Source organism: Daphnia pulicaria, chromosome 6 (assembly GCF_021234035.1).
Source record: "Daphnia pulicaria isolate SC F1-1A chromosome 6, SC_F0-13Bv2, whole genome shotgun sequence".
NCBI lineage: Eukaryota > Metazoa > Arthropoda > Branchiopoda > Diplostraca > Daphniidae > Daphnia > Daphnia pulicaria.
Genome location: NC_060918.1, coordinates 605,805 through 623,767, shown reverse-complemented (window position 1 = coordinate 623,767; position 17,963 = coordinate 605,805). Strand labels below are relative to the sequence as shown.

Sequence of the window (17,963 nt, the reverse complement as noted above, 5' to 3'; positions counted from 1 at the left end):
GGCAGATAATTCACCCAAAATTGCAACCCGCCAATTTTAAGAGTCGATTCCATTTCAGCAGGTGGTGGGTGGCAGAGCGCCGTTCGTTTGGTTTCACAACGGCCGGCCGTTGATTCACGGCGGCAAATCGTCGGCCGGTTTGGGGTTGGTGTCCATTTACCTGGAAGATGTTGCTGAATCCATCGCCGGAAAAAGCGACTGGATGGCGTGGACGAGCCGTTTGGTGATCCAGCGGGCAGATCCAGCCGATTCCGGCAACTATACCTGTGCACCGTGGAGAGGAAAATCCGCATCAGTCAACGTCTTTGTTTCACAAGGTAAAACAATCGATCCATGTATAGAACCCGTTCCATGTCCATTCGATTTCTTACGTTATTGTAAGGACTTTGTGTTGAACAAATCAAATCGAATTGTAGTGCGTCTACCATTTCCGTTGGCATCTGAAATTGACGGGGACAAACAAAAATTGCTGATGGAATTGTTTCGTGCTTCCCCACTGATGGCTATCAATTCCAGGCAACAAAACATTTCCAGGCTACAAAAAACTATTATATGGAAAGTAGGAGCCTGTCAAATTCATGCAATGGCAATTTTCTTGAATAGATTTAGAATTCGCAGTAAACTGAAATCCATTGGGTTACGTGTTCCTTAAGTTTACTTGGCGTTTCTCTTCACTTTTCAATGATTCATTCTCGGAGGTGAAAAACGGGCGCGTGAAACAGTTGAACATTCAAATTCTCTCTGCTAAGAAAGCGGAAAAAAGACTAGGGCGACTTCTCGCTGGAATCCACTGCCATCTTTCCTTGTCTCTTACAAATAACAACGCCGATTAAGCAAATAAATTCTATAACATATAAAGTTGTCTGCTGCACAAAATATTCTGCATGACCACTCTCTCATGTGCCGGTTAAGAAGGAAAAGTTGCCAGATACCTGAAATGGGCCGTCTCCGTTCACACGCCATCTGGTCGTCGCCGTCTTTTGTGCCGATGTAATTATGGATGTCGTGACGCCGACAGCAGCTCTTTTTAAAAATAACATCCAGGTGTATAACAAACAACATGTACGACCGTTTCTGATTGATCGCCATTGTGAATGAAAAGCAATTACGCGGTTCAATCCTCCCCACTGTTTCCAAATCGGATTGCATTTCCATTTACTTCCGCAACTGAAAACGGGCCAGCAAACTCTTGACAATCGCAAACAGAAACGACAAGTTTTCGATCGAGTCTCTCCTGCAAGGAAGACGGGACGAAGGAAAGTGTTTCTCAAAAGGAAGGAGGAATAACTTGGGCAGCACTCGACGGCCAAATGGAGGAAAAGAGACTAGAACTAAATTGACTTTCAAGACTCGAGAGATAAAAGTACGCAAGTAATTTTTGTGTTGACAGTTACTTTCCCTTCAGTTTGCAATTCCATTCTGCGCAAATAAAACCTGAATGTATAAAACAAAATTCATTTTTAATTTGTCGGCTCAGTCGTCGTCTATGGCAAGTCGATTTATAGATCAGTGACTACCTCCTTTACTAACAAACAAGAAAATCTCTTTTCATTTCCGTATCGTCTTCCTTTTCAAATTATTTTCAGCATCTTTTCGCGGCATCAAAACCAAACTCCCGCCTCTCCATTTTAAAATAGAGTGGGGAATTCCATTTTCAAGTAGTAAGCAGGAATGGCCTTTCAATCCGTTTTTTAAGTGAGTTTTTTCCTGTCATATCTTCGTTGCTCTTTGTCCTTTTTTCAATTGCTTTTTTGCGTGCCGCAAGTTTGGCATTTCTCCAGCCGAATATCTGGCGTGTTGATGTCAATTCCCAAACTGCCCCCCTTTATTCATCGCTATTTGAGCCTTTCTTCAGCTTTGATGGTCAATGAAATTCGGTTGCAGTTTATGAAAAAGTTTTTCGAGTTTTTTCCATGTCGTTGGCGTCGACGGAACGTCCCCCAGACGAGACATTGAACCTTCAACTCGCAATGTCCACGACTGGCGTTCACCGTTCAGTCCGTGTTGGATCGATTGAATGCCGTACTTGCGTATTAATACTCGAACCTGCCCATCATATACGAAGCTCCCAATACCAGTGGTTATGGCATCCCCTAAAAGAGAAAAAGATGTCACGAAAATAGACGCCCGACAATCTTGCGCTCAACACGACTCGATTTTCTCCTTCACTCTGCAAAGACCTTGGGTATTTCTGTAAGCATCTTATGTCATTTTCGGTGGATACCTTTCATCAGATGAAACCATAATCGCCGCATAGGAAACCTGCATTAGGGCGTATCATGTCATTTTCTAATCATTCTCACTTTCATCGCTATTTCTCGAGGGCCAGGGTGAACGTCAATTCAGTGGCGGGATGCTTCCACGACAAGTCAAAGTGACGAGATGGGAAAAGTTGGTTCCCTTCAGGACTTCTTCGTGCAAAATCAAGGCTTCAACTTTATACTTTATGTCGGCGTCACACAAGAAAAGGGAAACGCTTTCAGTCAGCAGCGCAATAAAAGTTGAGAAAATTCACCTGCATCTAATCGAAATCATCTTGAATTATTCAGTCGGCTGCCGTTCACTCTTTCCCTGTTTCAATTCCATTAGAATTACGGTTACCAGCGACGAGCACGGATAGAACGCCAAAATGTCTTGATGATATTGTACCGATATAATTTAGAATTGGCTGGAGAATCTAATCCTTGGCTTCGTTTGTTTCGTTTCGTGTGTCCTCAGGTGATCGACCAGCGGCGGTTCAGAGGCAGTCTGCGCTGAGATCTTCCATCCCACTGAATGTACTCATCTTTGGGCTTAATTTTCTTCTACTTCAGATGCCTCTTCAGGACCGATAATCCCTTCTCTTTCTGCTTTTCTACAATTTGTACTTGTTCTTTTGGTTACGGTTACACAAGCCGTCATTTTAAGGATAAATAATTGTTTCATCGTGCCCGTATGTGTACAAATTCTTTCCTCGATGAAAAGTAACTCAAATAAAAACAATATTAAATTACTGTACACCGTACTGTGTTGTTTCCTTTTCATTACGTCTGTTACTTGGGTCCATTCTCCATCGGCAAAGACAATTCTCCCTTGAGTGTATGTATAACTAGAGTTAGTAATTCCAAGGAAAATTATTTTCTTTGACAAGGAATTATTATTTTTGTGCGGCTGCTCTTTGTGAATTTTTCTGACGTGTATGTACTTATTCACTATGGTAATACGAAGTCTATTCTTGTATTTAGTGGACACAGGTCGCAAAGTCAGCGATACTCGTCCAGTCAGACGAGATGAGGGCCCGTATGGAGCACTTCTTTAAATTTCCGAGAAGATGGACAACGAGTTGTCCATGGCATCACATCCGCCAAGTCCCAACTGCATGACATATCAAATATTGCCGACTTATCGTCGTCATGACGACAACTTGGAGGAGAAAGCGCTTCAAAAGAGTTGATGTCTTCCCTTTGAATTTGCATTTGGTCCTCGCTGGAATATAATGCACACACGAAGTGAGACAGAAGTAAATAAGACAAAAGAATAAAAGCGGGGGGGGGGGGGACTAGATGGTGAAAAGGTTGCCAAAGAAACGGCGAAAAAGGTTTGAATTAAAAGACACGTGTGATTTGTCGGGATATTGCAAGACCGGCTGACAACGGAGTCGGCCGATGAATCCGCGCGATGGATCGCAATTCCGACAGCGTGTCGTAGCCAGCTGCAGCAGTATTAGTGAAAAATAAGTGCTGTCAGTTCCTGTCACAAACAGCATCGGTAATCCATTCCCTCCGTTCCATAAATATAGACTCCGCCAATCTTTTGGTGGATCCTGCACAACAATGTCATCCGGGGGCATCAAATTCCTGGATTGCTTCTCTTATATAGGAAGTAATAACACCACACACTCAATCACTACTATACTAATGCGTTAATCAGATGCATCAGAATATAATAACGCAGGAGATATTGACTTTAATTTCTCATTATTCCACGTTGAAGTTAAATAGATTACAGTCCTACACTGTATGTAATAAGTTAGCTAGAAATTCACATGGGATGGCAACAAGTTTCTTGGACTACGGTAATTTAGACGACATGAAAGCGATTGTTGCCGGACAACCAGTATTATTTTAGTCACCTTTCTCTCCCAAAAGTCTACTGACGGCAACTAAAAATATCAATGCGATAGAGAGCCTAACAATTGCCTGGCCTACTAAGCAGCAACAACCTATCCATCTCAAATTTACAAGTATCAAATCATTTCGATTGCCTAGCAACCCCTTTCTTTAGAAAAAATGTCAAGAAAAGATGGGAGCGAGGTTAAAAAAGATGTAATCGATTTCAACAGAACACTCTCGGTCACGATGCTGCGGCTATGGTGTTTTCCGGTATATAGTCCTGTGCTTTTGATTTGTCAAACGATTTCACCAGAAGCCCGCCAGCGCGTCGCATTCATTCCGCCTCCAATGTATCGTGCAGCAGCTCTATAAATATGGAAACGTGATGGGGTGGTTTTCGGTTTTTTATTCGAGACAGAAAAGAAAGTTGCCGCGAATGAAAAATCCCCGGACGCAGTATAGGAGCAGCAGCAGCAGCAGTAGCAAGGTTTGCTGATGTGGTTGAAGAAAATATAACGAAATGCGAAATAGGATTCCCTGAGCTATCCGCTTATCGCTTTCCTCTCTTCCAATGTGTAAAATACATTCGACGGGCGGGAGAAAGGTTTGAATGCGCGTCTTAAAGAACAGCTCTGGATAGCTGCCAACGTCATTACGAGCTGTCGGCGGAAGAGATGATACCGGTCGGATCTTTCTATGTATACTATACGGCTGCTGCGGGGGAAACTGGTGCAATTTACGATCCATTGGCGGATGAAAGTGCCACCAGTCGACCACCACCACCGCCGCCGGGGGGTACGGCCATCATCTCATTTGCTTGATTCTTCGTTTTGAAATGAATTTCTGGAGCCGATCCAAAAATAGGAAAATCAACAGCTCAGTTGGAGGGTCTTAATAAAAATCCTAGCTAACTATAACATGTTACAGGGTCTATATCTATACAGGGACTGGGCTACTCTTCTATCATATTTACTGGATATGAATAGGTAAATGCCTATTATGATTTTAATACAGCAGCACACGCCCGGGAGAGTGAAAATCCATTGAATATATAGTACTAGTAGAACCCGCATTTTTTAAAAAGCTTTAGGACAGACGAGAGCAGGAATCAACCTCTCGGTAGATTTTGGTTAAGAGCCTCTGCTGTGTCTCATTATGCGCCACAAGTATACACATACAGGGCACCAGGCAAACCACAAAAGTTGGGCTTTTGTGGGGGGGGGGGGGGGGGTGCTGTGTGTAGATTTCAACCTGTGCAGCCGCCGCCCCGATCCCGTATCCATACATGCTAACGCTCTCTTAATGTCTTATAAGCCAGAATAGGATCGACCTAGTAGATGCCTCTAGGCTCTCTGCTTCATTGAAAATTAATCCCCACCGCTCTCTCTCTCTCTATACCGAGAAATAGGAGTGTACATAGTAGCAGATTCTCCTTCTCTTTGTGAGTTTGTGCGCAAACCGCCAGGTTTTGATCTCGACGTTAGATATGCAGATTTCCCCTCCTCTCTCTCTTTTGTAGTATACTGTGTATGTGTTTATTCTAGCCAGTATCCTCCCTGTAGGCATTTGTGAACACTGGCGGCTATTACGTTGGCGGGTATTTCAAACATGGCCGCGGTCTCACGTCTACCAACTAGACTTTCTCCATCTAAGGTCGGGGGGAGTCTGAATTAGAGCAAATGATTCTATGGTGAACACGTATACAGGATGTGGACGACCTACGTTACTTTTGGGGGTACTAGCCTACACCCGCTATGACGTTCTAGATTTAGTGGGCATAGAAAACGTTTACAACAAGCGGCCGAGAAACAAAAAAATGATGGCTGATGAGGTATTTCATCCGCAGCGGACATACATACATCCATCAATGGAAGTCGGTTTCCCCTCCGTGAAAAACACGGGAAGCCTATCAAACTAATTGAGAGAAATTGTCCGTGCGTTGGGGATCAAATCAAATTAGAAATGAAAATCTAAAAGCGGCAAAACTACTCGGGCCGACATCACCAAAAATTCGGTCAAAGTTACGTAAAAAAAAAAAAAAAAAAAAAAAGATCAAAGGCAATCTGATGCAATGGGTATGGCGATCAATCCGACAGCGACATAGAAACAGTTTGGACGGACGAAAAAGAGCAGAGCGCAATCGCTCAAAACGGCAATCGGTTGGATGGAAAAAAAAAAGCGGCGTCTCCCTGGGCCGGCAGCTGTGAGTCTAAGTGACGCTGGGCAAAATAGGAGAGGTTGTTCAAAATATCAAAGGATCTAAATGGACTTTTAATCTCCCCGCTTACGGCCGCGCATGGACTCGGTGCCCCCCCCCCTCTCCATCTCTTTCAATCCTCCGACATAACAGAGACGAGAAACTACTCGACAGATCACGAATTTCATAAGCCGGTCACGAGTGGAAGACATGGCGCCATTTTACAAAATGATGGAATAATGAACCAACAACTCGTTTAGAGATTCAGAAATACATTTATACAAGAGGATTGTTTTTTAAACAGTGTCGCAAAAGAATTTTATGTTTTTCTTTCCGACAAATAATAATAATAAATCTTGAACTACCGCCACAGCTATCCATCTTCCGTGACTGGCGTCATCTTCCCTCGCAGAGCTCATCAATAAAACCCAATGGAATAGACGTGAGCCTCCACCAAGACCGCCGGAAGTCGCCCAAAGTTTTCCGGGTCACCTCGGTGGACGGAAAATAACACTTGGATTTGATGGCAATTACATTAAAAGCCGTATGATGTGTACACATCCAATGACGCAAGGCAATCCCAAGTCTCGTTCAAATTGGCATATTCCATAAGCGTCATTTGGACTCGACGGAAGTGTGCGGAAAAGAATCAATATTTTAGCCGGGCGGCTGCCATCAGTACGGGGGTGTGAACTAATGAGGAAAATCCGAGCGACACACGTTTGCATGAGCTGTTGTTATTCAAACAATACTAAGGTCCATTCAGAATGATGGTGCGTCATTTCCGGGCGGTATTCCGGGCCGTGATATAACCAAGTTCAAGTTGCCGAGTGAGCAAAAGATCGAATTTCATCTCCACTTTGGTCCGCTGCGACCATACATATTAGCTACAAATGAAGACAGCCGAGTTCGCAGAAGAGAGACGGCCCGGCCCAGCTCCTTTTTTTTATCTTTCCCCTCCATTGGACGGCCCTTGTTGATCTCAAGACGGGCAAATTCAAATCAACGCCCTGACACGATCGTTTCGCAAATGTATATAGTCAGCTTCTTTGAAGTTCAAACTTCACAGAGATTGGCCGCGATGCTGGGCATCAGCATCTAGTCAAGAGCCGTGAGGCCGAAGCGATGAGCTCATCCGCCATTCGCGGAATCTACCGACGATGGAATGATTAACCGAAACGATTCAAATCAGCCGACCGACACGGCTGCGCAACGACTATGTCAAACTCGCCGAGAAAATCAGAAAATAAATCTAAAAATTGGGTGATATATAACAAGTACAAAAGACACCAATCTTGTGCGTGTATGTGTGTGTGCAAGCCTTCCAGCGGATCAAACGACCCGTCACATCTAGTAAAACGGACAAAATAAGTGAAGCCGATCAAAAAGAGTTTTGGGAGACCCGCAACGAACGGATATATGTCTTGTTTCCCCCCTCCGCCGCGTCTTCCGCTTTGCCTGTCGCCTGAAGCGATTCTAATGTCACCCAACATTCAAGTCTGCTACTCCATCCGTCGTCGATTGCAAACGAGCCGGAATCGGAGAAATTCCAAAAATAAGTACCGAGCCCAGCGACACAGACAACGTCATTTTCGGGCGTATCGATCCGGCACAGATCCGCCAGCTTCGACATTCAACCACACACAAAAAAAACTGCTTCAATGTCGATATGCATAACAACACACAGCATCAGTTGTGCAAAAATAACTTTGGTTGTTTTTCTTCCTTTGTAATATTTCCATTTTGTTTCTTTTCTTTTCCTTTTTTTGGTGCCCAGTTGAAATAACTGCGCAGGCCCGCACCTATTTCGCTCTTGTTGCCTTACAGCTGCACGACACACACTCTCTCTCTGCCGTCGCCACGGTTCCATTGAACTTGGCCATGTCGGCAATGTCTGTGCATTTCAGTCAGCGATCTCGACCCAGTTACAAGTTGCGCACTCCCGGCTGCATGTGACCCGACTCTTCTTCTACTTCTTTCGTTTACTCTCCCACCGGTGGTCCGCCCTTGTGTTAACACACCCCGACATTTGCGCGCTGTGCAGGAATAAAATGTAGGCGACAAATCATGCCCTACTTCGAAAAGACTAACGTAAACAGTGTCAGATCCTATACTCAACGCCGGGTATTCGACCGGACTTCGGATTAAATAATCAGCAAACTGAAATCGTGTGTTATTGAATCTAAATGAGCTAAAAGAAAAGAAAGTACTACTACGCCTATTCTGCTGTGCAGTTCCGCAATTTTCATTGAAACGGATCACCATGTCAATTTCGTTTCCCCGCTTTCACGGGTGAACACCTGAAAGCTTTCCAGCCTCCCGAAATAAACGTCCGACGACTTCACTGACGTGAATCGATGCCTGCAGACCCACGCAGTTATTATTTGAGTTGAAATCAAAGTTTTTCTTTATTTTTTTTCAAAGCAGAAGAAGAAAAAAAAGTGCAAGTGGGTGCCGAGCATTTTGAAACATTTCGAATTCTCAAACGACAAAACTTTTGGGGCCGTACACACAAGCTTCATCTCTTAATAGTAGAGACAAAGGTAAGAATAATAATTAAAAAAAAGTCTTTGTTGCGCATTTCTTTATTGTGTGTGTGTGTGTGAAAGTTTGTTTTCTTTTCTTTTCACTAGACGTGAGATGTTTTCGGTGGCGTTTGGGAGAGATTATTTTTTCTTTTTTTAAACTTGGCGCGCATTGTGTCGCTGCCACTCAGATCTCTGAAATGCATTAAAAGATGGATTCTCGTTTTGTAAGTTTTCTCAAACTTTTTGTGAAGTAATAGACTGGGACAAGGGAAAAGCGCCGCCCAGGACAGTGTCGTTAAAAATAAATGCCAGACAATGCAACAGGGCGACAAAAGAATATACTCGGCAGCCAGTTTTCTAAAAACACAAGAGAATATGAAAAATAGACGAGTCTTAGAATGCTCTTGTACCCAATGTGACAAATCAATTGCGGCTATACAGCGCTCTCTACACTCTCATCTTTTAAACAAGCGAACCAACTAGCAGCCAGCCTGGACCTTAAAAGCTTAACAATAAGAGGCCATTAATGATTATGAATTAAGTTCCCGAAATCCCGGAAAGTAGTTTCACCTTTTGGACCAAGTTTTGGACGGTCTTGTAAAACCAGAGGCCCGTTTTTGATTCATTAATACGAAATGACCCTTCTAATCCCGATGAGCTGCAGCGTATCAAATGAGTAAGTGAACAGCAGTTGATTATTTATGACACAAAAATTAAACTGCTTTTAAGGTGTAGAAAATTGATTGGATAGAATTTTTTTTTCTTTGCAAAACTTAAAAATATCGCACAAATCTCAAAAATAAAAGTTACCGTACATAAATGTCAGCCATTTAAACATTTTTTTGAATGGATCCTTTCCAAATAAAAACTCATTGGTTATTTAACGTCTCCACTTGAGCTTCCAAGAGAAACAAAAAAGGTGAAAGGTGACATTAAACGTCTTGAAAAATCAATAGTTCCTTGTTCCTGAAAAAATGCAATAATCGGCTTCGACATTTCCGGTCGCCATGACAGCTTCGTCTCGTATTGATGGGCCCATCATTTCAAATAAATAATACGCAAAACTCGCGATGGGAAAGAGTAGCGAGCAGCTCACATTCGACTAATAACAACGCAACAAGCGAAAGGAGCAAGAAAAAAAGAAAAAAGAGAAAACCCCCGTCAAGCGAAATGCAAAACAGGCGAGTGACTTAACGGTTTTGATATGTAAGACGAATGTAACCCAACAAATCAGCTGATTACAACCGGAGCCACCGGCTGACATTTGCATGCACACACACACAGTGTCTACGATATAATAATAGACTGATGCACAGCACAACAGCAGCGCACATAATAACGAGATACTTGTGAATGCGACGGGAAATTATTCGAGCGCGGAAGACTGATACGACGTCAGAGAAATGAGGCGTTGGTGAACAGTAATAAATAATCAATCGGGAAAACAAACAAGAACAACCAGGCTCTTATTTTGAGCCGAATTAGTTGTGATGTGCAGTTTTTCTTTTCTTGTTGGTTTAAGTCTTGTAGTAGTTCCATAAAAAAATTACCATGATAATAAATATCGAAAGCAGTTAGCCGTGTGCTCTGGCAAAGTGCTCCGCTGCATAAACACCACATGAATCTCACCGCAGGGTAACGCACACACAAAAAAGAGAAGCCGATCATCGCCGATTGACGTCACGGCACGAATTTTTGCATCAGAGAAAAATCCCGACGTCCCCCCTTATCGACGGTCCGATGGGTTCTTTATCGCCATCAATTTCAATCCAATTCAAAAGATGCACTACACACATTTATAGAGAGAGTGAAAAGTCGGAGAGTGCCAGCAGCAGCACACGATGATGGAATAACTCTGCGCTCTGACTCGCAGACGTTGTAATAATAATAATAATAATACACACACGCTTGGTTATTGATTGGCTGGTTCGACTTGAGAGCCAAAGCGTGAGATGCTATCTTCATTTTCTCGTTTGCACCACGCCAAGACGATGATTTTCTGGCCTTTCTCTCGGCTCTCGGCAGATTTTCCCTTGACGCCCATAGCTATGGTGCATGTATACAAACACGCAGAGAGAGAGAAAGAGTCTGGTGGCGTCTCATATCAATCCTTCTCCTCCCGACTGCCGTAAATCCCCGACGTAAATCTATAGGACTATAGGACTATAGAGTCTCTGCTGCTGCAGTATATATAATACCGAGTTATATACCCAACGGATGAGGAAAGACTGACACACTGGCCTATTTTCCTTTTTTTTTGCCCCCCCTCATCCGCAATGTTTCGCGTTATTACGTACGTGAATTGAGAGAATAATAACCAGTTCACACAATTTCTGTTTCATCTGAATTTTTGCTTGGGAATTGTATGTATGAACCAAGATCAATTGAGGTCTGTGTGTGGGCGTCTAGAGGCGATAAAATAGCACTAAAACTAAGAGTCAACTCGGAAATGATGGAAAGATATATAGGGGCCTGTAATATCCAGTCGGTTACGGATCGATTCATGACGATTGCAGTTGTTCGTGTCGCGAACCGATCTAGTGACACGCAGAGAAACAAGCCGCGACAACCGAATCTATCGAGATAAAAAGGACGAAATAGAAAAGGAAAAGAAAAAAAAAAACCGAAATCACAAATCATCTGTCGCAATAACGTCATAGAAAAAAAAAAACTCAAATCAAAATGACTTTCGCGGAAAAATAAAAGAGAAAACCTTCAAAAATTACTTTTTTCCCCCTGCTGTATTACTACACGCAATAACGTTTAATAGCCCGCGCAACTCGCAAAGACAGATAGCGCACATCATATTAGAGTCTAGTACATCTCAAACCCCAATAGGATCTATTGCACTTGCATCAAATATAGACCTATACGTAGAGTATAGTAGGTCTAGAGTTGATGACGCTTTTACTCGGGAAATCAACGCGGAGGGAGGAAAAAACGTGAGTCTCTTACCTAATAGGATAAGTCATACCGGAGAGAGCATATATATATATATAGTATATCTTTGGGATTGGCAGTTCACGAGAACTGTCTCTGGGGGAGATGAAAGCTTCGGACAAAAGAGAAAGAAAAAAGAATAGATCGGTGGAAAGAGAGAAGCGAAAGACGAAAGAAATGAGATATGTCGTCTACCATCCGCGCTAGATTGTATAACCCCGCCCAGCCCCGCCCGTCTATGCAACATCAGTCGCCGTGATCCGACTCGGGTTCGTTCCTCCCTTTTTGTCGTATCCGAAATGGCGCACTTACATAAATATCAAACTGATTGAATTCTTCAATACCACATTTAACCAGCAGACGAGACTTCATGCGTTTCATTCATGTCATCTTTTATTTCCTTTCTTTGCCATCGCGTATAATAGAAGAAGAAGAAGAAGAAGAAGAAGAAGCTGGCAAACTGGTTGCTCATTTTTCATGGAACCCATTTGCCCGTCGTCTGTTTTCTCCGGACGTTTGAATAATTATCAGATTGAAAGGGAGAGCGAATATGTAAGCGAGCGCGAGTCGATGCGGTTTGTCCCTTTCAGAGTCTATTAACTGAAACAATGTGACTATATATAGTCGACCGAGTTTATACTGACTACTACACAAAGTACACGCGACCCTTGAGCTTTGTCTTGGCGGTTCATAACCAACTTGGTAGACAAGCGCGCGAGTTCTAAAAACATAACATCTTGAAAAGAAAATGACATTTCTACTGCTCAACTGTCGAAATTCCCACCACAATAGACGAACCAGGAGCCGGCAACAGAGCTATCCCATGTATAGGCAAGGCTGTTGCATAACAACAAATAACCTACGCACAGGGGGAAAAAAAAAAGAAAAACAAAAATTACGACTCCCGGTTCAATCGTTTTTCCCCCGTCGGGTCCACTACGTAATAGAAATGTCGGCTGGGGTCTGTAGATAGGATCTCCTCCATGATAGGGAAAATCATTGGATCCATGATTCAGCAGGTCCAACACTTTTCCTTGGCCTCTATTTTCTCCGTGATGGCACCCAACGTCATTCATCCGTTATCACGACCCATTTTTCACCTCCAGTCCTAGACATTGCGGAATGAAAAATAAGAAAAGAAAAGGGCTTGATGGCGAAAGAGTGGTCCTCTTTATAGTCTCCAAACGACCAGCTGGCCGTCTCATATCGTCGAGGACTCGAGCGCCTCTTGTACTCTTTGCTTCTCACTCTCTCCGGACAAAGACTAACTATTTCCAGTTGCTGGAAGAGAGAGAGAGAGAGAGAGAAAAGTTGTCCACTTTCGCTTGCAGGGCGAGTCGTCGTTTAAAAAATGTGGAACACTCGACCACGTCCACAATGTGCGCAACGGAAAATTTCCACAGAGACTCGAGTGAGTGAGAGACAGTCCGGGGCCGGGGCATCAGAACTGCGTTTGGCCAAATGAGATGGAAGACTCCACCATGTCGCTTCATCACTTTTTCCTTTTTTTTTTCCTTTTTTCTTTATTCCCTTCGCTGCTGCAGCGTGTCATCCCACGCGTCTTCTGCATGTTAATCTTTTTCCTTCCTTCCTTCCCGCTGGTCATCCTCAACAGCTTCATATATTCCTCCGGCTATATAATAATGACAGATTCTTTTGCCCCCTTATACATCCAGCGAGAGCGGCCACCGGAAGCTAATGAACTTAATGCGTGATGAGTTCGCCCCAAAGACAAGCCCACACTGCAGACGTCGCCGCCACCCCCGCCCATCGTCCTAGTTATTGCTATCGTTATCATTCAGGATGACGACATGGCAGATGCAGTCGCTCGTGGTCGTTCGTCGACAGACAGAGTCAAAAGAAATAAAAAAGGATATGCCCATCCGGAGAGAGAATCGGAAAGAATGTCATGGCGAAGGGGGGAAACAGAAAAATAAAAGAATAAAAAACGGGGAGACAGGAAGATTGATTCCGGATGTATTCCAAGTCGCTGTTGCATATTAAAGACGCCAATATAGAGCAGAAGGATAAAGATATTAATTCCCCTGAAAATCTGGTTTCATATAAATGCAATTTTGAACGAGAATATTATTGGCCTATACTACTGGAGAGACAGAGAGACGGAATTCAATCAACTATCAAGTTGACGTCGGAAACTGATCAGGGAGAAAATAATAAATAAAAGAAAAAAATTCACCAAAGCAGAAATACGACTCGTCATGTCTATATAGACCTAGTCTTAACAAATATCGAGTCAAAAGTGATAGCGGGATAAAATGTTTGGGATTCAATCTCCGCGGAGATATGCGCGTCATCGACTACTGGGGATCACTCGCGTATTGAGATCCGGCTGTGCCCACTCCAACAAACCCATACACATCAAAAATGAAATTTGATCTGTCGCAACAACAAACTTCAAAAAGAGAGAAAGGACGAAACTGGGGTAGTACTGGGGTTCGTAAAGTAGCCTAGAAAGTATATAAGACGAGAAAAGAAAGAGCCACGTGCCGAAAAGAAAAGAAAAAGAGAAAAAAACATTTCGAATGTTTTCAGTTTGACAAGAGGCGATGACAAAGAAAAATCCACTCCGTTTCTTCTCGGGTCTATGCGTCCACTTCTTCTTTTTTTGTTGTTAGTTAAAGTCCATCGCGTGTGTGTGTGTGTGTGTTTACTCCCCCGGTGAAAAAGAATAAAATAAAATAAAATAAGAAACCCAATCCGATTTGATAAGAGAATCCGATTTTCGTTCAGCAAAGAAACGCCCACGGGATACATACACTAGTGGGTGTCATCGATCGATCTTATTTAGTTAGCAGCTTGGACCGGAGAGTAAAGTAGAGTAAAATATATGTAGACGCGCTCGCTTTATAGCTTTTTTTTTTCTTCTTCTTCTTACACTCTGGGCATGCATTTTATTTCTTGTCCAGCCAGCTCACTATCTCACTCTTTCGTTCTCTCTTCTCTTCGTTGAATGTGATCTATAGATTGTGAATAGACGAGAAAGAGAGAGAGAGGAGAGACCGAGAGACGGGCGCGGAGCGTTCGTGCGTGAAACGCGATTGCTTATGTATGTGCAATACAAATAGCTCCGTTGGATCCCGGGTTCTCTGCTTTTGATTCCACTTCAACGTATTAGATCTTCCCTTCATCAGTCTGTTGCTGACAAAATGGGCTGTGAGAGAAAAAACGGCAATGACATCAGAGTTGAGTGATGTACAAACAAGAGCTAACACGACGCCATCAAGGCGCAAAGCCAATCTCTTGTCATCACGTCATTTCATTTTTTGGTTTCTTTTCGAACGGAGGTGTTTGAACTTGGCTCGCATTCTCAAACGCTTTGCGAATTTCAGAGTTAAAGTTGATTCGAATTTATGCAGCAAAACTGTACACGTGCCAAATAGCGCAGCTTTTTTTCAGTCGCCCACATAATAAACGAGGAGGTCCCTCTTGGTAAAAAGTTATCTTGTTGCACTTTGCTTGAAGTGTTTTAAGTTCAAATATTTTCGAATGTGATATTTGATGTTTGCCCACAGAAAACTTGTGAGGTACAAAAACAAAACAAGCCTAATCTGCGAACCCTTACTGAGATAAAAACAAAAACGGAGAGCGAAAACAGTTGCAGTCAACCGTCTAGCTCACGAATAAACATGCTCCGTGACTACGTAACGATTTATAATCAACGCCATCAAAAATTGTCAAAAAGGAAGAATAGAGATCAATTTTGTCCTACCTTTTATGTCTGGGAAATACAGCCAGGCATCTACAGTTGCTCCATCCATCCGCTGAAGAGATAAATTACACCAGACGGGATAGGGTAAAGGTGAACACCCTCGTGAATACACCCACATTCACATGGGCGTACACGAGGACATTTCAAGAAAGGGGAAAAAGAAAGAGATCCGTAACTCGATTGCATTTCAATGCAATGGGATGCTTTTTTCATCTAAATAAAAATAGAATATGGATTAGGAAAAAATACTGATAGAAACACAAACTTGTCAGGAAAAGTTGAAAATGAAACACTGGGTAAACCCAAATTGTTAATAAATGTGAGAATGAAAGGTTTCAATGTAATACACGGCATTGATGCAGGTTAATGCAGCAATGCAATATCTAGAAGGTCACAGGTCGATAAAAGTAAAAGAAATCATTACCCAAGCGATGATCCTGAGATTGTTGCTGACGGTTAACACCTGCACCAGAAAAACTTGCATATGGTGTGGTTATGATGGCCGGCTCTGACCTCAAATCTGGACAAAGGAAAAGGTTACATAGTGCAAACAATCTGCCATGCATCAACAACAAGGGCTTACAAGATAAATGCTTAAACTTCAACTTAAAGTTGAAGGAACAATTTTTTCATATCAAATTGTTCACCTCAACAAATTTGATAAGGCCTACCCTGGACGAACAAGATCCAAATAAAAATGTGCATGAAACCCGCAAAAAGACCGAAAACCCGCCCTAATAACACCCCCCCCCCCCCGCCCTCCCATGCAGGACCCTCTTGGAAGCCAAGAGGGAATAGTAGGCGTTTGATAGCTTCGTCGATTGAAGTGCCATCATCTTTAACAGAGATACGCAGTAGGGCAATTCTATGGGAGGGTTACACTTGGGGCATCTGTCAAAACCAGTTTATAAAGTCATCACAAGCGGTTTAGTATCGAATAATTTCGCTCAAGCTTGTATCTTTCCAGCTCTATTCAAGAGATCTACTGCTACGTTTCAGTCTCAGAGATGGAAGCCAAAAAATAAAATCGCAAAGTGGAAACGGAAAAAGGCTTTCTAATGGCTCTCTGTAGTACCCTACTACGCACAACCCGTTCTCGGTTGCCCTGGCCATGTTGGATCCCGGTTTTGGGATTTGAAATTCCCCAACTAATCCAAAATACAGCATAAACTATACTACACTATGCTATACATCCTAGGCAAAGAGCTTCTTTGGACAACATCATACACGACTGCTGAAAAGAACTGTTTCCTCCCTTCATTTTTAAAGCCAAAACATCCGTTTGGCAAAAGAAATTCAAGTGGCCATTTTATTTCGAGCAGCCAATCCCGTTTCGGGTACACCAATGACCTCCATCAAAACGATACTCTTTTTCTTTTTTCCTCTCTACTAGTGGTGGTTGCCTCCTCAAATGCGTGGGTCGAGCAGAAGGCGACTGACCATAAAAGGCAGAGGAAGTTTCTTATCGCACCGGAAAACGGGCGAAACGAGGAAATAAGGAGCGCAGGAGAGAACGGACGAGAGAGAGAGAACCCAAACAACGACATTCCTCCAGCGAGGCAAACACAAGAGCAGCAACAGCAGCAGCAGCAACAACTCCCGACACAATTTCTCCCCCCCCCCCCCCCTTGGATTTATGCATTACGTATACGTGCACTAAAACAACTCAAAATGCCTAAATAGACGGGCGACTAGCTGTCAGGCGACATCCAGTCCGTCCGACTCCATTTTGACACCATGGCGCGCACGAGCGATGGCACCACCGAATTGTGTCGTCTCTTAATGGTCCGATTCAAAAGTTTCGGAATAATCAAGTCATTGTCCAACATTCGTACATGGGGAAACGGAATGCTGGTGGCAATCGAAAGGGGCAACGCAATAGATTCAGGCGGGCGGGGAGTCAGCCAGGCCACAGCGCCCGCCCAGGGGTTGATGAGTAGTAATGTGCATGCCGCTACTGCCTAATCGTTCTTGCCTGATAAGCAACGCAACTTTGTCTTTTTTTCGGGGATTTCAACCTCATTATTCTTTTCGGTTGCCTTTGCTCAAGTCACAGAGAAGAACGAGAGGAACAAGACAAGAAGCAGCTCATTAGATTGATTGGTCCAAGGTTCGAGCGCCAAACAGAAGGCTGAGGGGGGAAAAGTTGAATAGGACAAAGATGAAAGAAAGTATGCGGCGAGTTTTTGTTAATGACTCGAAAAGAAGAAATCAAAAGAAATGGGATCCACGAATGATGGTCCGTGCGTAGCCGCCATATCTTTTGTCATCTCCAATTGCTAAATTATGATCCAAAAGCAGCCAAACAGTCCAATACTCAATTCGACGTCTATTCCACCATTTTGAAAGAACAGAATTGGCTTACTATACATCGTTCAAAACTTGAAAACGTCAAGTTAAATTTCCCATCAGCATCATACATCTTCATCACGCCATACAACAACCCAAACATTTCTTTATTGGATTACTGCGCAGGG

At 43.2% G+C, this 17,963-nt stretch overlaps 2 protein-coding genes and 1 long non-coding RNA gene across 7 annotated transcripts in view; 2 read left to right on the top strand and 1 right to left on the bottom strand.

Annotated features, from left to right (window-relative positions):
- LOC124341979 overlaps positions 1-2,983 on the top strand; it is a 31,687-nt gene extending 28,704 nt beyond the window's left edge. For 3 of the 5 annotated variants that reach the window (XM_046794932.1, XM_046794936.1, XM_046794937.1), the window contains 2 exons: positions 59-317; positions 417-654. In XM_046794932.1, the coding sequence (XP_046650888.1) occupies positions 59-317; positions 417-652 (495 nt within the window). In that variant the 3' untranslated portion in view covers positions 653-654. Of the gene's footprint in view, positions 1-58; positions 318-416; positions 655-2,718 lie in introns of those variants that run through there. The other 2 variants (XM_046794935.1, XM_046794933.1) reach the window with 2 other exon arrangements.
- LOC124341983 lies at positions 671-15,991 on the bottom strand. Its single transcript, XR_006918698.1, has 4 exons — positions 15,911-15,991; positions 15,487-15,699; positions 933-1,023; positions 671-809 (listed from the first exon to the last, which is right to left on the bottom strand). It is a non-coding gene; the product is annotated as an uncharacterized LOC124341983 (long non-coding RNA).
- LOC124341980 overlaps positions 8,008-17,963 on the top strand; it is a 31,980-nt gene continuing 22,024 nt past the window's right edge. The window contains exon 1 of the mRNA XM_046794938.1: positions 8,008-8,831. The gene's annotated coding sequence lies outside the window, so the exon portion shown is untranslated. The remainder of the gene's footprint in view (positions 8,832-17,963) is intronic.